The following is a 25,085-nucleotide window of genomic DNA, read 5'->3' on the forward strand; positions in this document are numbered from 1 at the left end:
TCTATCAAGTTATCTTTAATTTTACTCAAGTATGACAATTGGGTACTTTTTCCACCACTGATTATAGGGACCCTGAATCAGTGGGTAGGGAGTAACTTCACTTAGCGCTAATCTAGCCAACACAGACAGGGTTTCAATGACTATAAATGAACCACTCTGAGCTGAAACTATACACCCAGACTGTGTTCATTAGAAATCCCTTTCACTTGGTCCTGTCAAAACACAGCTGATGCTGTTGAGCCCCATTCATACAGGAAGGGAGAAGGCCAAGGCTTTTAACTGTGTTGTGTTCAGAAGACGACACCAATACAGGCTCTTGATCTACAAATACCTTTTTGAATATGATGTGGTGGAATGTCACAGATGGTTGCTGAATGCTGCTTTGCAGACATATTGTGGAAGGTAATGCATAGACGTAGAATGAGATTCTATTGTTATGAATTGAAGAGCACAGTAGAGACAAACAGTACTGTATTGTCTCAAGTATATGGGCTCTCTGAGTGTTTACAGTATCTAAGCAGTGGGGAGGGGAGTCAGTGGAATGTCCTACAGTACTGCATTGAACTATACCCTGTATTAACCCAATGGAGCCCATTGTATTTACTGTCCTGTGTAGTCATCCGTCTCTGTCTCCCTGGGCGTGTGTATTCAGGTTCAGGTTCAGGGTATCTCTGTCTCCCTGGGCGTGTGTGTATTCAGGTTCAGGTTCAGGGTATCTCTGTCAATTACATTTCAATTTAAAAGGCTTTATTGGGAACTGAACCTTTTTTGGAACACCATTATTTTTGTCTTACTGAGATTTACTGTCAGGGCCCAGGTCTGACAGAATCTGTGCAGAAGATCTAGGCCTCTCTGTCTCTCTCTCTGGATGTGTGTCTTCAGATTCAGGGCAGGGACTCTTTAGTCTCTATATAAACATGATAAAACCTATTTATGGACCTTAGAGCACATGGACAGGGAGTGACCTGGCCTGTTATTGTCATCTAACAGACACAGGAAGCTAACTCCCATAGCTACAGTTCACTCTCACTGTTTCCTGTTGCTGGACAGACAGAGGGACATCAAAGCATTGAAAGCAACTCCTCCCTCTAGTGCCAGTGTGTGTGCAGCCGTCCGTGTTACTCATACTGTATGAGCAGGACTGGAATGGTATAGCTGTCCGTGTTACTCATACTGTATGAGCAGGACTGGAATGGTATAGCCGTCCGTGTTACTCATACTGTATGAGCAGGACTGGAATGGTATTGCTGTCCGTGTTACTCATACTGTATGAGCAGGACTGGAATGGTATAGCTGTGCGTGTGTGTGTGTGTCTCTCTTTGACCCTGTTGGGGTCTACTGTATGCAACTGCTCTGCCTGCCATATTACGGTTTGTTTATACTGTTTCCAGCCTTGTGTTTTCACCACAACGCTATGGTAACGTCATGGTAATGCTACGAGCCAGGTTAGGTTTAGTTAAACTAAGCTAGATTCTGTTTGGCTCTGTGTGACTTTCATTTGACCCTGTGTTTTTGATGCGGTGTATTTAACGTCCTGTCTGACCCTGTATTTGACCCTGTTTTACCCTGTTTTGGCATTGTGTGGCCCTGTTAGGCCCTGATGTACTGCTCTGGGGTCAGGGCTCATGGGAATGTGTCTGGGGGTCTGATTGAGAGGGTGTATGGTGAGCAGGATCAGTATGTTCCACACGTCTGCTTCTCCCCTGTCTGTCTCCTTCTATCCCTCTATCTCTGACCCTCTGCTATCCCCCCCCTTCTTTCTCCCACACATTCATGCCTCATATGTTTCTCTCCCGTCTGTATCCTGCTTTCAGACTGATGAACATCCTCTCCCCACTATCAGCCTGTCCTCCTTAATCTCAACTAAAACATGTGAGAGATGAGGCCGGGGTCCAGGCCGTGTTGTAGCAGTGGTATCGTTAGAGGGGTTAAACCAGGCACGTGTGGCCCTGCACACGCATGAAGGATGAGCATTGAGACTGCTGCCACACCAGGTCACACCTGTGTACACACACACACTGATAAGCACAAACCCAAACATTCACAAGCAAGCACACACCCATTTGCATGTACATAGGGGAGTAAAAGGCCTCTTGGGGCCTCACTCTGTATCCCTTATCTCAGACACATGTTCAATCACCCCACTCCCTCTCTCTCTCTGACATGTTCTATAAACCCCCGTAATTAGGGTGTTCCAACCCCATTTCTCAAAGCCCACCTCATTAGGGTCTCATTAGGACCATTGTAAACTAGCTGATTGGAGTCTGTCTCCTTCTCTCTCACCGCTTGTCTAAAGTTTACAAACCAAGCCTCTACTGGTCCATAGTTCCATGATTATTAAGACATCAGACTCCCTCCTCCCTCTCCCACCAATCCCCTGCAGCTCTATCCTCTTCCTGGACTAGCCCTTCTTCCCAGCCTCCTCCTCACAAACCTATCCTCCTCACCTTCATGAAAAATAAACACCTTCATGGAGCTCCACAGTCCCCCACCCTTCTTTAGTCTCTAACCACTTGCCCTCTTTCAACACCCATCCTTCCCCCCTCCACCCATCCCCCTCTCCTCTCCCCTCCTCCACCCATCCCCCTCTCCTCTCCCCTCCTCCACCCATCCCCTCTCTCCTCACCTCTATGAGTCTGTCCTGTGGTCTGAGCCCGGCGTGGTCAGCTGGAGACCCAGGGTCCAGGGAGCGGATGTACTGGCCCGGCCGGGACTTCTCACTGTGCAGGTTGAAGCCGTAGCCAGTCTCGGCCCGCACCAGGTGGCACAGCCTGGGGAACAGCTCCGATGGGTCCACTGGTGGCCGCGCCACCTGGGTATGGGCATTAACATGGGCCAGAGCCTCCTGTAGTGAACAGAGAGAAAGATACACAATATAATCTACAGTCTAGTCATATACACTACTGAGTACTCAAAGAAGTCTTGTCAAATTTAAGTGCAGAAAGAAGTTTGGATCCCTCCAATAGTCTTTATTGCTTGTTTGTGTTCTCTACCAAACAAACACCACTAATGTGTTTAATTTGTTGTCCATTATCACAGGGAAATGAAATGTGTCTTCTGCTTGATCCCAACCCCTATCTATCTACTGTATATCCTGTTTAACTTGAGTCAGAGAAGCAGAACAGATTGACGATACCACCCCTACCTATCTACTGTATATCCTGTTTAACTTGAGTCAGAGAAGCAGAACAGATTGACGATACCACCCCTACCTATCTACTGTATATCCTGTTTAACTTGAGTCAGAGAAGCAGAACAGATTGACGATACCACCCCTACCTATCTACTGTATATCCTGTTTAACTTGAGTCAGAGAAGCAGAACAGATTGACGATACCACCCCTACCTATCTACTGTATATCCTGTTTAACTTGAGTCAGAGAAGCAGAACAGATTGACGATACCTACACATATTATGTACAACACCAGCACATGCACTAAGACCATATGAGCAGAGAGAGAAATCCTCTGTGACAGATCATTCTGATGTTATTACAGTAAGATGACTGTCAAAGAAATAAAATAGTTATTACACCACAGGAATGTTCATATGTAGGCCTGCATCTCCTTAACACTGATAGCCTATCAGTAGAAAAAACATTCAGCAGGTTCTCTATACTGAGTGTAACGATCGTCCAAAGGAGTAGACCAAGGTGCAGCGTGGTGAGTGTTCATCTTGAATTTATTTTAAATCAGAACACTGAAACAAAAGAATAAACAATGACAAACGACCGTCACGTCTTGCAGGCTATAACGAGCGGTACAAAAATAACATCCCACAACTTCAGGTGGGAAAAGGCTGCCTAAGTATGGTTCCCAATCAGAGACAACGATAGGCTGCTGCCTCTGATTGGAAACCATACCTGGCCAAAACATAGACAATCTCCAACTCAAAGACCTTCACCTTGTATAAGACTAACTCATCCCAACACCACATCATAACACTCACCTCAACCACAACCACACATAACAACTGATTATCAGGAAAGTGATATGCAATCTTAGATAAAAGGGTTTCAAACAGCTTCTTTAGCTGTCCCCATAGGATAACCATTTTTGGTTCCAGGAAAAGCCTTTTTGGTTCCAGGTAGGGTTCTACATGAAACCCCAAAGGGTTCTACCTGGAACTAAAACGGTTCTACCTGGAACAAAAAAAGGTTATCCTATGGAAACAGCTGAAGAACCCTTATAGGTTCTAGATTGCACCTTTTATTCTAAGAGTGTAGACTACACTGTACATGGGTATCACAGTAAATGTTGAGTATCTGTGTAAAAGGTCACAATGAGCATCTAGGTTCATTCACCAACAATACGTGTCACTGGTGTCAGTGTTATTAATGACATAGTGTAACCTCACCTCCACTGTGGGGTGATAAAGAGTTGTTAGGGAGTGGTAAAGGGGGTGTAGGGGGTCTGGGCTAACCCCCATAAGGGACCCTATACCTCAAACACCCAATGCAGAACGCATACCTGACACACGCTATCAGTGTGTGTGTGTGTGTGTGTGTACTATCACACAATATCTGCATTATACATCGCCTGTCATCAGACAATACATCCAGTCCTGCCAAGGTATTTTTAGCAGACAGACACACAGGGTGTGGTGCATTATGTTGGCTCACATGGAGGGACAACAACAAAAGTCGTCCATTCGCTGGGCATAGAAGGAGAGAAGGAGGGAGGGATGGGTGTGGGATGGAAGGAGTATGCAGATGTATGGATGTCACTTTTAGAAGTATTACGAGGTAGATATCTAAGGGAAAATCTGTTTTAATACTTATTAAATCTCTCTCTCTCTCCTCAACACCAAAATATAAAACATGGCCCATTTCATGGACAGAATTCCATAAAATTGCTTAAACCAACAGCGTTCCGGGAAGGATGCCCTAAGAAAGTCATCCAGGCCTGGTGTGGAGTACAATGGAATGATTCAGACTTATTTCATTCAAATTAATTCTTATTGGAGGAGAAGCAGGAAGTGACCGCAAGAACAGAAGGAAGGGGTGGGGCTTAATAGAGAGAGGTCACCTAGCTATTAGAGCCCTGGGATCTGTCCTGGATCCACATAGAGAGAGATAGAGGAGGGAGGGATGGAGGGGGAAAGCGAGATTGAGAGAAAGAGAGGAAATAAAGAGAGAAGAAAGAGGGAGAGACGTATAGAGAGAGATGAAGAGAAAAAGTTGAGGAGATGAAAGAGAAAGAGAGGTTGTGTGTATGTATGAAAGAGAAAGAAGAAACGAGAGAGTTGAAACAGAGAGAGAGAGTGAGTGAGTGAGGAAGGTCTGAGAGTAAGATAAACAGTGTGAACAGCCCTGCCGTCCCTGCCAAGCCAACCTCTGACTGCCTCTAGATGCCCGTCCACACAGCACTAATCACCCCCTGGAGGGTGGCCCATGTCATCGTCCCTCTGTACGTGTGTGTGTTTTCCTCTTTCTATGCCAAAGGCCCCCTTCGCTCTACCTTAGCCAGCACCATCTGTGAGGGCCAATCTAGGCTGAGGTGCAGCGAAACGGGAGATGTCTTATTAAAGAGTGGTGATTGGTTAAGGCTTGGAGGAAAAACAATGCATCAGTTAACAAGAAGGGACTTGGAAGTTATGAGAAGGCTTCTGAGGATCTGTCCAAGCCAAGTGGTCATAACAACTCTGACAATACTGTATATCTAAATGGGATTTCTCTATTTCTGCAAGCCAGATGGCAATGATCAAATGTCAGTACACCAACAGTCGTTCATGTGATTGTTTTCTCCTGTTTCTGAAGGGCAAGATAACATATATTAAATGAATGGAGAAAAAACAGAGGAGAACTAAACAAAGGAAAATAATCAATGTTAAGACACGATCATTATGAGACGATGTATGTTATGACACGATCATTATGAGACGATGTTATGACACGATCATTATGAGACGATGTATGTTATGACACGATCATTATGAGACGATGTTATGACACGATCATTATGAGACGATGTATGTTATGACACGATCATTATGAGACGATGTTATGACACGATCATTATGAGACGATGTATGTTATGACACGATCATTATGAGACGATGTATGTTATGACACGATTATTATGAGACGATGTTATGACACGATCATTATGAGACGATGTATGTTATGACACGATCATTATGAGACGATGTATGTTATGACACGATCATTATGAGACGATGTTATGACACGATTATTATGAGACGATGTATGTTATGACACGATCATTATGAGACGATGTATGTTATGACACGATCATTATGAGACGATGTATGTTATGACACGATCATTATGAGACGATGTTATGACACGATTATTATGAGACGATGTTATGACACGATCATTATGAGACGATGTATGTTATGACACGATCATTATGAGACGATGTTATGACACGATCATTATGAGACGATGTATGTTATGACACGATCATTATGAGACGATGTTATGACACGATCATTATGAGACGATGTTATGACACGATCATTATGAGACGATGTATGTTATGACACGATCATTATGAGACGATGTATGTTATGACACGATCATTATGAGACGATGTTATGACACGATCATTATGAGACGATGTATGTTATGACACGATCATTATGAGACGATGTTATGACACGATCATTATGAGACAATGTATGTTATGACACATACATTATGAGACGATGTATGTTATGACACGATCATTATGAGACGATGTATGTTATGACACGATCATTATGAGACATGTATGCTATGACACGATCATTATGAGACAATGTATGTTATGACACGATTATTATGAGACGATGTTATGACACGATCATTATGAGACGATGTATGTTATGACACGATCATTATGAGACATGTATGTTATGACACGATCATTATGAGACGATGTTATGACACGATTATTATGAGACGATGTTATGACACGATCATTATGAGACAATGTATGTTATGACACGATTATTATGAGACGATGTTATGACACGATTATTATGAGACAATGTTATGACACGATCATTATGAGACGATGTTATGACACGATCATTATGAGACAATGTATGTTATGACACGATTATTATGAGACGATGTTATGACACGATCATTATGAGACAATGTATGTTATGACACGATTATTATGAGACGATGTTATGACACGATCATTATGAGACGATGTTATGACACGATCATTATGAGACAATGTATGTTATGACACGATTATTATGAGACGATGTTATGACACGATTATTATGAGACGATGTTATGACACGATCATTATGAGACGATGTATGTTATGACACGATTATTATGAGACGATGTATGTTATGACACATACATTATGAGACGATGTATGTTATGACACGATCATTATGAGACGATGTATGTTATGACACGATTATTATGAGACGATGTTATGACACGATCATTATGAGACGATGTATGTTATGACACAATCATTATGAGACAATGTATGTTATGACACGATTATTATGAGACGATGTTATGACACGATTATTATGAGACGATGTTATGACACGATTATTATGAGACGATGTTATGACACGATCATTATGAGACGATGTTATGACACGATCATTATGAGACGATGTTATGACACGATTATTATGAGACGATGTTATGACACGATTATTATGAGACGATGTTATGACACGATCATTATGAGACGATGTATGTTATGACACGATCATTATGAGACGATGTATGTTATGACACGATCATTATGAGACATGTATGTTATGACACGATCATTATGAGACGATGTATGTTATGACACGATCATTATGAGACGATGTATGTTATGACACGATCATTATGAGACGATGTATGTTATGACACGATCATTATGAGACGATGTATGTTATGACACGATCATTATGAGACGATGTATGTTATGACACGATCATTATGAGACATGTATGTTATGACACGATCATTATGAGACGATGTATGTTATGACACGATCATTATGAGACGATGTATGTTATGACATGATCATTTAGAGACGATGTATGCGCATACCTTATACAAACATTAAAGAAGTGGTTGTTACATGTGGTGTACTGCACTGAGCTTGGTGTTACAACATCTTTCAGTTATAGTCACTCTCACACCTGTGACGGGTGTGGAGGGACTGGTTAGTTGAGCTGACAGCCAGCAGAGATAGAGAATATAAATCACAACACTGCCAAATATGGCCGCCCTCCAGGCTTCACTCCTCCAACTCCACTTGGCAACAGCGTGGGAGTTTTGGAGCCAACTGGGAACAAGAATAAGAGGTATTTCCTATCTAGGTTAATGATGATATCTGGAATTCTGGATGGATATAAAGCCAGTGTACATGAGGTAGTTTCATTTCCAACTAGATTTGTTATTTTTCAGGTGGGGTTAGGCAGTTTTCAACCTCCACCCCTATTTATGAGGGAAAATGGACTATTCCAACGCTATCACTGTAGAAAAGACTTGGATTGATCCATGTTAGAATTATACTTTTTTTTGGGGGGGGGGGGTTCTTTGATTTTCTCTCTAATGGGTCAGTGGCTTTTAGATATTTTGATGAGAAACAGAACAAAATCGAGCTTTTGTTTTTCCCTTCAGTGAGCAAACAAGCCTATAATCATGAAATCACTTCAAGGTGAGAACTCCATCCTTGTTTTGGAAAATCGAGTGTTCTGTTTAGGAACTCTGTACAGAATAACATTCTCCACTCCCATTCCAATATGTGTGAGCTACGTTTCTGTTCTGTTCTGAACATGGCCATTGGAAAGTAACAGGCATAAATCCTAATGATTCCTAAAGGAAAATCCAAACAGAATGTTTTCCACCTTCATGATATCCATACAACATAGTCAGGCTGAGTGCAGGGCTTTTCCTGGTCAAGTCACATTGTCAGGAAACAGTATGCACTGTAAGTAGGGTCAGGACTTTTACCTGACCACATGACCTGACCAGGAAGAACTCAAGGCCCTGATTTAGGATAGAACTAGCCCCTGGTATTAGAATAGACCTAGGCCCTGGTATTAGAATAGAACTAGGCCCTGGTATTAGAATAGAACTAGGTCCTGGTATTAGAATATAACTAGGTCCTGGTATTAGAATAGAACTAGGTCCTGGTATTAGAATAGACCTAGCCCCTGGTATTAGAATAGAACTTGGTTCTGGTATTAGAATAGACCTAGGTCCTGGTATTAGAATAGAACTAGGTCCTGGTATTAGAATAGAACTAGGCCCTGGTATTAGAATAGAACTTGCCCCTGGTATTAGGATAGAACTAGGTCCTGGTATTAGAATAGAACTAGGTCCTGGTATTAGAATAGAAATAGGCCCTGGTATTAGAATAGACCTAGCCCCTGGTATTAGAATAGAAGTAGGTCCTGGTATTATAATATAACTAGGCCCTGGTATTAGGATAGAAGTAGGTCCTGGTATTAGAATAGAAAGAAGTAGGTCCTGGTATTATGATAGAACTAGGTCCTGGTATTATAATATAACTAGGCCCTGGTATTAGGATAGAAGTAGGTCCTGGTATTAGAATAGAAATAAGTAGGTCCTGGTATTATGATAGAACTAGGTCCTGGTATTATAATATAACTAGGCCCTGGTATTAGGATAGAAGTAGGTCCTGGTATTAGAATAGACCTAGCCCCTGGTATTATGATAGAACTAGGTCCTGGTATTATAATATAACTAGGCCCTGGTATTATGATAGAACTAGGTCCTGGTATTAGAATATATAGAAGTAGGTCCTGGTATTAGAACTCATAGGGAAAAACTCCTGACGCCTGCTTCTATTACCTACTGTCTGGTCTCTTTCACCCATAGACATACAATCACTATTGAGATGATAATTCTATGCTCTCATCCACTCCCTTCACTCACCAGTCCCTCCCCAGTCTCCAGTCCCTTTACCCCTCCACACTGACACACCCAGCCTCTCCAGTCTCCAGTCCCTTTACCCCTCCACACTGAACCACCCAGCCTCTCCAGTCTCCAGTCCCTTTACCCCTCCACACTGACCCACCCAGCCTCCCCAGTCTCCAGTCCCTTTACCCCTCCACACTGACCCACCCAGCCTCTCCAGTCTCCAGTCCCTTTACCCCTCCACACTGACCCACCCAGCCTCTCCAGTCTCCAGTCCCTTTACCCCTCCACACTGACCCACCCAGCCTCTCCAGTCTCCAGTCCCTTTACCCCTCCACACTGACCCACCCAGCCTCCCCAGTCTCCAGTCCCTTTACCCCTCCACACTGACCCACCCAGCCTCCCCAGTCTCCAGTCCCTTTACCCCTCCACACTGACCCACCCAGCCTCTCCAGTCTCCAGTCCCTTTACCCCTCCACACTGACCCACTCAGCCTCTCCAGTCTCCAGTCCCTTTACCCCTCCACACTGACCCACCCAGCCTCTCCAGTCTCCAGTCCCTTTACCCCTCCACACTGACCCACCCAGCCTCTCCAGTCTCCAGTCCCTTTACCCCTCCACACTGACCCACCCAGCCTCTCCAGTCTCCAGTCCCTTTACCCCTCCACACTGACCCACCCAGCCTCCCCAGTCTCCAGTCCCTTTACGCCTCCACACTGACCCACCCAGCCTCTCCAGTCTCCAGTCCCTTTACCCCTCCACACTGACCCACCCAGCCTCTCCAGTCTCCAGTCCCTTTACCCCTCCACACTGACCCACCCAGCCTCCCCAGTCTCCAGTCCCTTTACCCCTCCACACTGACCCACCCAGCCTCTCCAGTCTCCAGTCCCTTTACCCCTCCACACTGACCCACCCAGCCTCTCCAGTCTCCAGTCCCTTTACCCCTCCACACTGACCCACCCAGCCTCCCCAGTCTCCAGTCCCTTTACCCCTCCACACTGAACCACCCAGCCTCTCCAGTCTCCAGTCCCTTTACCCCTCCACACTGACCCACCCAGCCTCCTCAGTCTCCAGTCCCTTTACCCCTCCACACTGACCCACCCAGCCTCCCCAGTCTCCAGTCCCTTTACCCCTCCACACTGACCCACCCAGCCTCCCCAGTCTCCAGTCCCTTTACCCCTCCACACTGACCCACCCAGCCTCTCCAGTCTCCAGTCCCTTTACCCCTCCACACTGACCCACCCAGCCTCCCCAGTCTCCAGTCCCTTTGGCCCCTCCACACTGACACCACATTCAGTAACACAGCCCCAGAGCAGTGCCCTGTTGACATGCAGTGGATGATCTATCAATGAACATAGTGCCACGACATGCATTCCTTCCATTTCCTGTCTGTCTGTCTGTCTGTCTGTCTGTCTGTCTGTCTGTCTGTCTGTCTGTCTGTCTGTCTGTCTGTCTGTCTGTCTGTCTGTGTATTTATGTGATGTGTGTGTCTCTGTTTGTATGAGGGCGTGTGCCCCCAGTCCTGCCTCAAGGACAAGACTCATCCCAATAAACGTCAACCTGCCCTGAGTGTGTGTCTGTACAGTATGTGGTGTGTGTCTGTACGGTGTGTGTGTGTGTACAGTATGTGGTGTGTGTCTGTACGGTGTGTGTGTGTACAGTATGTGGTGTGTGTGTGTCTGTACAGTATGTGGTGTGTATCTGTACGGTGTGTGTGTGTACAGTATGTGGTGTGTGTCTGTACGGTGTGTGTGTGTACAGTATGTGGTGTGTGTGTGTCTGTACAGTATGTGGTGTGTATCTGTACGGTGTGTGTGTGTACAGTATGTGGTGTGTGTCTGTACGGTGTGTGTGTGTACAGTATGTGGTGTGTGTCTGTACGGTGTGTGTGTGTACAGTATGTGGTGTGTGTGTGTGTCTGTACAGTATGTGGTGTGTATCTGTATGGTGTGTGTGTGTACAGTATGTGGTGTGTGTCTGTACGGTGTGTGTGTGTACAGTATGTGGTGTGTGTGTGTCTGTACAGTATGTGGTGTGTATCTGTACGGTGTGTGTGTGTACAGTATGTGGTGTGTGTCTGTACGGTGTGTGTGTGTGTACAGTATGTGGTGTGTGTCTGTACGGTGTGTGTGTGTGTACAGTATGTGGTGTGTGTGTGTGTCTGTACAGTATGTGGTGTGTATCTGTATGGTGTGTGTGTGTACAGTATGTGGTGTGTGTCTGTACGGTGTGTGTGTGTGTACAGTATGTGGTGTGTGTGTGTGTCTGTACAGTATGTGGTGTATCTGTACGGTGTGTGTGTGTACAGTATGTGGTGTGTGTCTGTACGGTGTGTGTGTGTACAGTATGTGGTGTGTGTCTGTACGGTGTGTGTGTGTACAGTATGTGGTGTGTGTCTGTACGGTGTGTGTGTGTACAGTATGTGGTGTGTGTGTGTGTCTGTACAGTATGTGGTGTGTATCTGTATGGTGTGTGTGTACAGTATGTGGTGTGTGTCTGTACGGTGTGTGTGTGTACAGTATGTGGTGTGTGTGTGTCTGTACAGTATGTGGTGTGTATCTGTACGGTGTGTGTGTGTACAGTATGTGGTGTGTGTCTGTACGGTGTGTGTGTGTGTACAGTATGTGGTGTGTGTCTGTACGGTGTGTGTGTGTGTACAGTATGTGGTGTGTGTGTGTGTCTGTACAGTATGTGGTGTGTATCTGTATGGTGTGTGTGTGTACAGTATGTGGTGTGTGTCTGTACGGTGTGTGTGTGTGTACAGTATGTGGTGTGTGTGTGTGTGTCTGTACAGTATGTGGTGTATCTGTACGGTGTGTGTGTGTACAGTATGTGGTGTGTGTCTGTACGGTGTGTGTGTGTACAGTATGTGGTGTGTGTCTGTACAGTATGTGGTGTGTGTGTGTGCCTGTACAGTATGTGGTGTGTATCTGTACGGTGTGTGTGTGTACAGTATGTGGTGTGTGTCTGTACCGTGTGTGTGTGTGTACAGTATGTGGTGTGTGTGTGTTTGTACAGTATGTGGTGTGTGTCTGTACGGTGTGTCTACAGTATGTGGTGTGTGTGTGTCTGTACAGTATGTGGTGTGTGTGTGTTTGTACAGTATGTGGTGTGTGTCTGTACGGTGTGTCTACAGTATGTGGTGTGTGTGTGTGTCTGTACAGTATGTGGTGTGTGTCTGTATGGTGTGTGTGTGTACAGTATGTGGTGTGTGTCTGTATGGTGTGTGTGTGTACAGTATGTGGTGTGTGTCTGTATGGTGTGTGTCTGTACAGTATGTGGTGTGTGTGTGTTTGTACAGTATGTGGTGTGTGTCTGTACGGTGTGTCTACAGTATGTGGTGTGTGTCTGTACGGTGTGTCTACAGTATGTGGTGTGTGTGTGTCTGTACAGTATGTGGTGTGTGTCTGTATGGTGTGTGTGTGTACAGTATGTGGTGTGTGTGTGTCTGTACAGTATGTGGTGTGTGTCTGTATGGTGTGTGTGTGTACAGTATGTGGTGTGTGTCTGTATGGTGTGTGTGTGTACAGTATGTGGTGTGTGTGTGTCTGTACAGTATGTGGTGTGTGTCTGTATGGTGTGTGTGTGTACAGTATGTGGTGTGTATCTGTATGGTGTGTGTCTGTACAGTATGTGGTGTGTGTGTGTTTGTACAGTATGTGGTGTGTGTCTGTACGGTGTGTCTGTACAGTATGTGGTGTGTGTGTGTCTGTACAGTATGTGGTGTGTGTCTGTATGGTGTGTGTCTGTACAGTATGTGGTGTGTGTCTGTATGGTGTGTGTGTGTACAGTATGTGGTGTGTGTGTGTCTGTACAGTATGTGGTGTGTGTCTGTACGGTGTGTGTGTGTACAGTATGTGGTGTGTGTGTGTCTGTACAGTATGTGGTGTGTGTCTGTATGGTGTGTGTGTGTACAGTATGTGGTGTGTGTCTGTATGGTGTGTGTGTACAGTATGTGGTGTGTGTCTGTATGGTGTGTGTGTGTACAGTATGTGGTGTGTGTCTGTACGGTGTGTCTACAGTATGTGGTGTGTGTGTGTCTGTACAGTATGTGGTGTGTGTCTGTATGGTGTGTGTGTGTGTACAGTATGTGGTGTGTGTCTGTATGGTGTGTGTGTACAGTATGTGGTGTGTACAGTATGTGGTGTGTGTCTGTATGGTGTGTGTGTGTGTACAGTATGTGGTGTGTGTCTGTATGGTGTGTGTGTACAGTATGTGGTGTGTGTCTGTATGGTGTGTGTGTGTACAGTATGTGGTGTGTGTCTGTATGGTGTGTGTGTGTACAGTATGTGGTGTGTGTGTGTCTGTACAGTATGTGGTGTGTGTCTGTACGGTGTGTGTGTGTACAGTATGTGGTGTGTGTGTCTGTACAGTATGTGGTGTGTGTCTGTACGGTGTGTCTACAGTATGTGGTGTGTGTGTGTCTGTACAGTATGTGGTGTGTGTCTGTATGGTGTGTGTGTGTACAGTATGTGGTGTGTGTGTGTATGGTGTGTGTGTGTACAGTATGTGGTGTGTGTGTGTATGGTGTGTGTGTGTACAGTATGTGGTGTGTGTGTGTATGGTGTGTGTGTGTACAGTATGTGGTGTGTGTGTGTATGGTGTGTGTGTACAGTATGTGGTGTGTGTGTGTCTGTACAGTATGTGGTGTGTGTCTGTATGGTGTGTGTGTGTACAGTATGTGGTGTGTGTCTGTATGGTGTGTGTGTACAGTATGTGGTGTGTGTCTGTATGGTGTGTGTGTGTACAGTATGTGGTGTGTGTCTGTACGGTGTGTCTACAGTATGTGGTGTGTGTGTGTCTGTACAGTATGTGGTGTGTGTCTGTATGGTGTGTGTGTGTACAGTATGTGGTGTGTGTCTGTATGGTGTGTGTGTGTACAGTATGTGGTGTGTGTCTGTATGGTGTGTGTGTACAGTATGTGGTGTGTGTCTGTATGGTGTGTGTGTGTGTACAGTATGTGGTGTGTGTCTGTATGGTGTGTGTGTACAGTATGTGGTGTGTGTCTGTATGGTGTGTGTGTGTACAGTATGTGGTGTGTGTCTGTATGGTGTGTGTGTGTACAGTATGTGGTGTGTGTGTGTCTGTACAGTATGTGGTGTGTGTCTGTACGGTGTGTGTGTGTACAGTATGTGGTGTGTGTGTGTCTGTACAGTATGTGGTGTGTGTCTGTACGGTGTGTCTACAGTATGTGGTGTGTGTGTGTCTGTACAGTATGTGGTGTGTGTCTGTATGGTGTGTGTGTGTACAGTATGTGGTGTGTGTGTGTATGGTGTGTGTGTGTACAGTATGTGGTGTGTGTGTGTATGGTGTGTGTGTGTACAGTATGTGGTGTGTGTGTGTATGGTGTGTGTGTACAGTATGTGGTGTGTGTCTGTACGGTGTGTGTGTACAGTATGTGGTGTGTGTCTGTACGGTGTGTGTACAGTATGTGGTGTGTGTCTGTATGGTGTGTGTGTACAGTATGTGGTGTGTGTCTGTACGGTGTGTGTACAGTATGTGGTGTGTGTCTGTATGGTGTGTGTGTACAGTATGTGGTGTGTGTCTGTATGGTGTGTGTGTGTGTACAGTATGTGGTGTGCGTCTGTATGGTGTGTGTGTGTGTACAGTATGTGGTGTGTGTCTGTATGGTGTGTGTGTACAGTATGTGGTGTGCGTCTGTATGGTGTGTGTGTGTGTACAGTATGTGGTGTGTGTCTGTATGGTGTGTGTGTACAGTATGTGGTGTGTGTCTGTATGGTGTGTGTGTGTACAGTATGTGGTGTGTGTGTCTGTACAGTATGTGGTGTGTGTGTGTCTGGTGTGTGTGTGTACAGTATGTGGTGTGTGTGTGTCTGGTGTGTGTGTACAGTATGTGGTGTGTGTGAGTAAGATTATGATGGAGCATGTGTCAATGTGTGTGTGTGTGTTTTCTCAAATGTGACCACTGGCTGTGTACGTGTGTGTATGTGTGTGTGTGTGTGTGGTTGATGAAATTAGATCGGTGCTGTTGTTGAATTATTCACTAAGAGACTGCTGGGATAGTTGGATCATGACCACTGTTAACCCCGTCACTACCAAGGATCATTGACTCTGTCTAGTACCACTACTCAGGACTGTGCCAGCCAGTGTGTGTGTGTTACTGTGTGTGTGAATGTGGTGTATCATAAGTGTGTGTGTGTGTGTGTGTGTGTGGACGTGTTTAACTATACTTGTGGGGACCAGAAGAAGGACCAGAAGTCCCCACAAGAATAGTAAACAACTTTGACCAACTGGGGACAGTTTGTTGGTCCCCACAAGGTCAAATGCTATTTCTAGGGGCTTAAGGTTAGAATTAGTGTTAGAACTAGGTTTGCGGTTAGGAGCTAGGGTTAGTTTTAGGGTTAAGGTTAGGTTATCGGGTTAAGGTTAGGGTTAGTTTTAGGGTTAAGGTTAAGGTTAGGTGTAAGGAAAAATAGGAAATTGAATGGGACTGAATTGTGTGTCCCCACAAGGTTAGTTTTACAAGACTGTGTGTTTGTGTGTGTGTGTGTGTGTGTGTGTGTGTGTGTGTGTGTGCGCATTCGCGCGTGCGTGTGGTGATGCTTTGTCTGTAACCTAGTAGGGGAATCCCTAATGTGTGTGTGTGTTGTCATCGATGTATTCAGCTGTATGATTTCCATTAGGGGATTAATGCTAACCCAATATCCTCTGGAGAAGAGGATCACATTTCTTATGAGCCCTGAAGGTTACAGTGTGTGCAGTGTGTCCTGAAAACCATAAACACCTTCATTGGGGAAGACGGGCTCATAGTAATGGCTGGAACGGAATTAATGGAATGGTATCGAACAGATCAAACACATGGTTTTACTATGAGCCGTCATCCCCTAAGTAGCCACCTGTGATACACACATACTGTATATGGAAACATTCGACTAAAGCGGAAAACAGACCAGAAGCGGGCGGGCTGAGCAAGCAGAGCGAGGTGGGTGGAAAGGACGGGACAGGCTGTTTGCTAGCAGGATAGTCCATATCTCCAATCATCTTTGCTGATAGCGATGTTGTGTTTCCATTAGTGGATGAATTGGTCTAATGTACCATGTATGGTAAAGCTTCAACACTTAGCTAGCTACCTCTTCCAGTTAAAAAAATTGAGACATGTAATTGAGTGAGGCATCAAAGCGGACAACCCGCCCTTCCGGCTTAGGTTAGGTCATTATAATTCAAAACCATGCATTCTAAAATAAATCACACAGACGCCTCGCACACTCACCTTTAGGCCATAAGAGTAAAAAAAAGACCAAAAATGTAATATGAGTTTTCCTAAGATTATTCCTGAAAGTCAAGCTTGTCATTGCACTTTCCATGGCAAGTATTCCTACTCTAGTAAAACTGGAGAAAGGGTTGTAACATTTTCTGTAAAGACACTAACTGCACAGGATAGTACAGAACCCCTAGTGACATCATGGCAAACAAATCATCATAGAGTGAACGTGCCCTCAGCAGTAGCACATTGATGATGTCATGAGTACAAGGTATTGTCATGGTGACAGTAGTGTAACCAACACGGCCAGTTTAACTGACATCGCCGGGTCTCACCTTGGGGGCGTGGCCTTCAGGTAAAGGGTCAGATAAGAGGTCATCAACAGGTCAACAGTTAGGAGTTTTCAAAATCAGACCCAATCTCATTAGGTGTTAAAAGTAATTTTTTTTTTATTTTATTGTATTTTTTTATTTTTTTTCACCTTTATTTAACCAGGTAGGCAAGTTGAGAACAAGTTCTCATTTACAATTGCGACCTGGCCAAGATAAAGCAAAGCAGTTCGACAACATACAAAAACACAGAGTTACACATGGAGTAAAACAACATACAATCAATGATGCAGTAGAAAAAAAATAAGACTATATACAATGTGAGCAAATGATGTGAGATAATGGAGGTAAAGGCAAAAAATGCCATGGTGGCAAAGTAAATAAAGTATGGCAAGAAAAAACACTGGAATGGTAGATTTGTAGTTTGAAGAAAGTTAAAAGTTAAAATATAAATAATATGGTGCAAAGGAGCAAAATAAATAAAATAAATAAATACAGTAGGGGAAAATTACAGGAGAACCACAACACAAAGTCTATTCATATCTGTGAGGCTATGCATTAACATTACATTATGTGTAACTATAGTCATGGGCCTCATCATAATGAGGATAGTTTGGTAAGGCCAGTCTGAAATAGCGCAATTGCTGTATCTCTGAGATTCTGTGCATAGATGTTCTGCCCTCAAATAGAGAATGTGTGTGTGTATGTGTCTGTCACACACAGTTCTCCCATTGCTCAATCTGAGGGGAGGGAGAAAGAGAAAGAGAGTGAGAAAGAGATCATGAAAGAGAGCGAGAGAGAGAGAGAAAGGAGAAGAAGAAGGAAAGGAGAGACAGAGGTCAGGCAGCTAATTGTTTTTCCCACTGGCTGTATTACATAATAATCCCCTGTGTTACTGAGGCAACGGTGTGTGTGTGTGTGTGTGTGTTACTGAGGCAGCGGTGTGTGTGTGTGTGAGTTGAGTGTAATTGTGTGTGTGTTCTGCAGGCTGGGACAAGCATGCTGGGATCTGTTTTCATGGCCTCCTCCTCTGGTTTATCATCAGATAGAGAAAACATAATGGTGTTCCAGAAAAGGTCCAGTTTCCAGGACCACAAATACAAATTCCATCTAGACAGCATTGCCCTAGAGCACACAAAAAACGATACATACCTCGGCCTAAAAATTTGACATACCAATTAGGTTCTGGTTAAAAATACTTGAATCAGTTATAGGATCCATTGCCCTTCATGGTTGTGAGGTCTGGGGTCTGCCCACCAACCAAGAATTCACAAAAATAGGACAAACACCAAATTGAGACTCCATGAAGAATTCTGCAAAAATATCCTCAGTGTACAACGTAACACACCAAATAATGCATGCAGAGCAGAATTAGGCCGATACCCGCTAATTATCAAAATCCAGAAAAGAGACTTTCTATTCTACAACCACTTAAAAGGAAGCGATTTCCAAACTTTCCATAACAAAGCCATCACCTACAGAGAGATGAACCTGGAAAAGAGGCCCCACAGAGTAGCAAGCTGGTCCTGGGGCTCTGTTCACAAACACAATCAGAGGAACAGGAACAGGCTCACTGGGTGGAGATGACAGAGCAGGGCTGGAGGAGTTACACTGGAGAGCTACTGGGTGTGCAGGTTTTTGTTCCAGCCCAGTAGTAGCACACCTGATACATCAAGCCAACTAATCAGCAAGCCATTTTTCACTCCTCTTTTCCTTTCTTTAACCAGTGTGTTCGGGCTGGGATAAAACAAAAGCCTGCACATCTTGTAGATCAAATTGTAATCGCATTGTCAGGAAAAACTCCTGTCCCTAACCATAATGGACAGAGTCACACTGTTCCTCCTTCAGTTTGAGTGAGAGATTAGCAGCTGTCAGGTGTACTGTAAAGCCTGGGATTGGATCCAACCTATTATTTTCACATTGCAGCCACCTTCACATATAATTCATCTGTATTGTGTTTCTGTGTGTGTCCTTGTGAGGCTTTGTGTGTGTGTGTGTGTGTGTGTGTGGTGTGGTGTATCTGCGTATGTTTCTGTGTGTATTTGTCTGAAGCTCCTCACACAGTGTGTTTTATTGTGACGTGTTCAGCAGTGTGCTTTCTTTGGAACCAGCATCTGTAGTACTCTGTTCTCTGATGTATTCTGTAGTACTCTGTTCTCTGACGTATTCTGTAGTACTCTGTTCTCTGACGTATTCTGTAGTACTCTGTTCTCTGATGTATTCTGTAGTACTCTGTTCTCTGATGTATTCTGTAGTACTCTGTTCTCTGATGTATTCTGTAGTACTCTGTTCTCTGATGTATTCTGTATGGAGCACTGGCCTTGGATGAACCTCATTCTGAACTCTGACTTAGAAACAAGTGCGCACGCAGGCACACACTTATGTGTACACACTTACATTTAAAAGCACGCAAAAGCATGTACATTCACACACACACAACCTTTTAATCACCTGTAGCCCCAGCACTCAGGGTTGGGTTCAGTACCATTTCAATCCAGCCAGTTCATTAGGAAAATAATTTAAATTCCAAGTGCCATTTATTTTTGATGAGAATGTTTCCATTCTTGAACTGGAATTTCAATGTATTTCCTGAATCACATGAATTCAATTGACCCCAAGCGTGATTGACTGAGGGTGAAAGACGGGGGGGGCGGGGTGTGAAAAGGGTGGGGGGTGAAAAGACTAACTCTTTGGAACCCAAGCTGACATTCTGAGATGAGAATCAATGACATCCACATAAGCAACAGCAGAATAAACATGCAGCAATAGTACAGCAATAGAACATGTAGTAATAGAAGATGTAGCAATAGAACATGCAGTAATAGAACATGTAGCAATATAACATGCAGCGTTAGAACATGTAGCAATAGAACATGCAGCAATAGAACATGTAGCAATAGAACATGTAACAATAGAACATGTAGTAATAGAACATGTAGCAATAGAACATGCAACAATAGAACATGCAACAATAGAACATGTAGTAATAGAAGATGTAGCAATAGAACATGCAGTAATAGAACATGTAGCAATATAACATGCAGCAATAGAACATGTAGCAATAGAACATATAGTAATAGAACATGTAGCAATATAACATGCAGCGTTAGAACATGTAGCAATAGAACATGCAGCAATAGAACATGCAGCAATAGAACATGCAGCAATAGAACATGTAGCAATAGAACATATAGTAATAGAACATGTAGTAATATAACATGCAGCAATAGAACATGCAGCAATAGAACATGTAGCAATAGAACATGCAGCAATATAACATGTAGCAATAGAACATGTAGTAATAGAACATGTAGTAATAGAACATGTAGTAATAGAACATGTAATAATAGAACATGTAGCAATAGAACATGCAACAATAGAACATGTAGCAATAGAACATGCAACAATAGAACATGCAACAATAGAACATGTAGCAATAGAACATGTAGCAATAGAACATGCAGCAATAGAACATGTAGCAATAGAACATATAGTAATAGAACATGTAGTAATATAACATGCAGCAATAGAACATGCAGCAATAGAACATGCAGCAATAGAACATGCAGCAATAGAACATGTAGCAATAGAACATATAGTAATAGAACATGTAGTAATATAACATGCAGCAATAGAACATATAGTAATAGAACATGTAGTAATATAACATGCAGCAATAGAACATGCAGCAATAGAACATGCAGCAATAGAACATGCAGCAATAGAACATGTAGCAATATAGAAGAAGAGAGGGAATGAGTGGTTGTCTTATTAGATTCCAGATATGGTCATGGGTTATGTTGTTACTACATTATTTATACCACCACAGTGATATATTCTCCTGAACCTTATCATTCTGTGAAGGTCCTAATAAGGGTTTAATGTATAATGTATTCTCCAAACACCTTCAGCCAAACTGTCACATGGTTTTGACTTTACAGTAGTCAACATGTGAACAGCCTGAGTCAGAGGAACTAGCTGAGTGTAATGTTCAGCAGTAGATGAATGATTTAAATGAGACTAATACAACTGATCTGGCATTGCCCACTATCACCACACACACACACACACACACACACACACACACACACACACACACACACACACACACACACACACACACACGGCTCTGGTTCCAAGTACACTGTATCTTATTTCTGTGCAAAACAATCACGTTCACAAAAACAAGACAGGGTCAGATAGGCCAAGCGGCGACCGCCAGACTATATTGTGTTGGCAGCACATCTTATTCTTGTCAAAGCATGTCACCTGTTCAGGCTCCAATCCCCAGTGATCTGGGAGACAGGGCTGCTGAAGCACAGCAGAACACACGACTATAGAAACCCAGCCCAGCATCACACGCTAGCTAATTAACATGTTCTTTCTAGCTTGGTGGCTTTCTAGGACAGCAGGGCAGGGAGTCAGGGACACCCCTCTATGGTTGGATCAACTGGGAGCAACTAGGTTCAGGGTAGGAGTCACGTTCAACTCCATTAGGACATGTTCATTAAAATATCTCAATGAAAGAGAGATCCTCTGTTAGTCATGCAGATATGATCCACCTCACTGAAATACTGGACCATGTTGCTGCATTCTCTCTCTCCCTCATTCCCCCTCTCTCCTCTTTCCCTGTTATTCTCCCTCTTCTTCATTTACTCTCTTCACCACCACTCCACTCCCTCTCTCTTCCATTCACTCTTTCCTCCACACTCCCTCACTCCCCAGTTCCCTCTCTCTCTCCTCAGGTGCAAGTGCAGCTCATCTGGTGTGAGTTATCCTAGCATCTCTAATCCATGCTGATCACAGCCCTCTAAAACCCCTCTGAGACAGATGGACAGACAGACAGGAAGTCTGCACCGTGACCAATCACAACCAGGAGGATCCACGAGTCCCACAGTGGATCAGTCCATCAAACGTTGTTTATACAGTGATTCTTATCAACACAGAACTAAAGGATAATGAACAGCAGCCTGAGGAAAGGAGCAGAAAGCAGCCGTTGTGGCCCAGCTAGGAGATAACACCAGGGAGATAACACCAGGGAGATAACACCAGGGTTGCCTTCATAAGGACCAGCAACTGAAAATGTTTCAAAACTTTTTGTGACAGAAAATAAACGTTAGCGTTTCTCATTGGACAAAGTACATGTAGTTCATCACCGTTTCATTCGGTTTTCTTCCTTTTGGTGAATAATGACCCTGTGCCCCATTTATTTGTTTCCTCAATGTCTCTTAAAGCCAATTGGAGACAGCTAGGGCTTGATTCAATCCATAGCGCAGAATATCTGCATTGTAGCACAGTTGAAGTTTTAAGGTAATTTCCGATTGAGCCGACATATGCAGCATTTTACCTCGAATGCAATCTCCGCTAACGCTGAAACATTGCTTTTCAATGTGAATCGCGCTATAACGCTGATCTTCTGCGCTACATATTGAATCGAGCCCCTAGTAACCTTCCAGACACAGCCATAGATATAGTATTGAATAGATTTGACCATTTAAAACAAAGCTAAGTAGCTAATCTTGGCATGCTGGGATGGAATATTCCATTGCTAACCATAATGGTGGGTTCATTCAGTTTCCTGTGGAATAACAATGTCAGAGCTTGTATTCAAAAAGCGTCTCAGGAGTGATGATCTAGTATCAGGCCCCCCCTGTTCCTATAATCTTATTCATTATAATCAAAAAGGCAAAACGGATCCAGACGGTTTCTGAAAATCGGTCAATTTCTGTGCATTCTGTCTGACTCAACCAGTCATCACTGTTACCATAGATATCTGAGACACAGCGGCCATCTTGAATACAAGAGGTTTGTTTGGAGGTCCTTATTTCCAAGAAATCCAAAGGCAGTAACTGACAAACTGACAAACTGACAAAACAACCGCCTATGGACAGAGAGACAAGGTGTTGCCTCTACGTAATCAGTGACTTACACATTGTCATCTTCCTGTCATTCTTGACACAGACAGACAGACAGACAGACAGACAGACAGACAGACAGACAGACAGACAGACAGACAGACAGACAGACAGACAGACAGACAGACAGACAGACAGACAGACAGAGACATCCATCCATCCATCCATCCATCCATGGGAGTGTGTGAGGCTGAACACATGCTGAACACATACCCTTTCTAAGAGAAGCATGCTGGCTGGGTTTTCAAGTTCATTGTGGATTACAGTTGAGGCTAAAAGACTGCATGCATTTCTGTTCGTAAATCAAGCTAAACCATTGCCAGACGTGTAAACTATCATATCTCCCTCAGCATCAGACTGCATGGAGATTACCTTGATATGAATATCATGTAACTGAAAACAGCCATATTGGGTTGACTAATTTTCTGTTTTTGCTTTTCTGTTAGTTTTCCAACAGAGTGAGGAATCCAAACAGCTGGCTAAGACCTTATTTCTTTCCACCCATTTGTCTTTCTGTCTGTCTGTTTCTCTCTCTCAATATCTCTCTCTTTCTGTTTGTTTCTCTCTGTCTCGGTATCTCTCTTTCTGTCTGTTCCTCTCTCTCAATATCTCTCTCTTTCTGTTTGTTTCTCTCTGTCTCGGTATCTCTCTCTTTCTGTCTGTTCCTCTGTCTCAATATCTCTCTCTTTCTGTCTGTTTCTCTCTCTCAATATCTCTCTCTTTCTGTTTGTTTCTCTCTGTCTCGGTATCTCTCTCTTTCTGTCTGTTTCTCTCTTTCTGTCTGTTTCTCTCTGTCTCGGTATCTCTCTTTCTGTCTGTTTCTCTCTTTCTGTCTGTTTCTCTCTGTCTCGGTATCTCTCTCTTTCTGTCTGTTCCTCTGTCTCAATATCTCTCTTTCTGTCTGTTTCTCTGTCTCAATATCGCTCTCTTTCTGCCTGTTTCTCTCTGTCTCGGTATCTCTCTCTCTCTGTCTGTTTCTCTCTTTCTGTCTGTTTCTCTGTCTCAATATCACTCTCTTTCTGTCTGCTTCTCTCTGTCTCGGTATCTCTTTCTTTCTGTCTGTTTCTCTCTTTCTGTTTGTTTCTCTCTGTCTCGGTATCTCTCTCTTTCTGTCTGTTTCTCTCTCTCAATATCTCTCTCTTTCTGTTTGTTTCTCTCTTTCTGTCTGTTTCTCTCTGTCTCGGTATCTCTCTCTTTCTGTCCGTTTCTCTCTGTCTCGGCATCTCTCTCTTTCTGTCTGTTTCTCTCTGTCTCAATATCTCTCTTTCTGTCTGTTTCTCTGTCTCAATATCTCTCTCTTTCTGTCTGTTTTTCTGTCTCAATATCGCTCTCTTTCTGTCTGCTTCTCTCGGTATCTCTCTCTTTCTGTCTGTTTCTCTCTTTCTGTCTGTTTCTCTCTGTCTCGGTATCTCTCTCTTTCTGTCTGTTTCTCTCTTTCTGTCTGTTTCTCTCTGTCTCGGTATCTCTCTCTTTCTGTCTGTTTCTTTCTGTCTCGGTATCTCTCTCTTTCTGTCTGTTTCTCTCTTTCTGTCTGTTTCTCTCTTTCTGTCTGTTTCTCTCTGTCTCGGTATCTCTCTCTTTCTGTCTGTTTCTCTCTTTCTGTCTGTTTCTCTCTGTCTCGGTATCTCTCTCTTTCTGTCTGTTTCTCTCTTTCTGTCTGTTTCTCTCTGTCTCGGTATCTCTCTTTCTGTCTGTTTCTCTCTGTATCGGTATCGCTCTCTCTTTCTGTCTCGGTATCTCTCTCTTTC

At 43.7% G+C, this 25,085-nt stretch overlaps 1 protein-coding gene across 3 annotated transcripts in view; it reads right to left on the reverse strand.

The window, feature by feature from the left end:
* The window catches only part of LOC115171745 (Na(+)/H(+) exchange regulatory cofactor NHE-RF2), a 60,420-nt gene that overhangs the window by 11,356 nt on the left and 23,979 nt on the right, over positions 1-25,085 (reverse strand). For all 3 annotated transcript variants that reach the window (XM_029728842.1, XM_029728843.1, XM_029728844.1), the window contains one exon: positions 2,627-2,845. In XM_029728842.1, coding sequence (XP_029584702.1) covers positions 2,627-2,845 — 219 coding nt within the window. The remainder of the gene's footprint in view (positions 1-2,626; positions 2,846-25,085) is intronic.

The sequence above is a fragment of the Salmo trutta genome, chromosome 32 (genome assembly GCF_901001165.1).
Source record: "Salmo trutta chromosome 32, fSalTru1.1, whole genome shotgun sequence".
NCBI lineage: Eukaryota > Metazoa > Chordata > Actinopteri > Salmoniformes > Salmonidae > Salmo > Salmo trutta.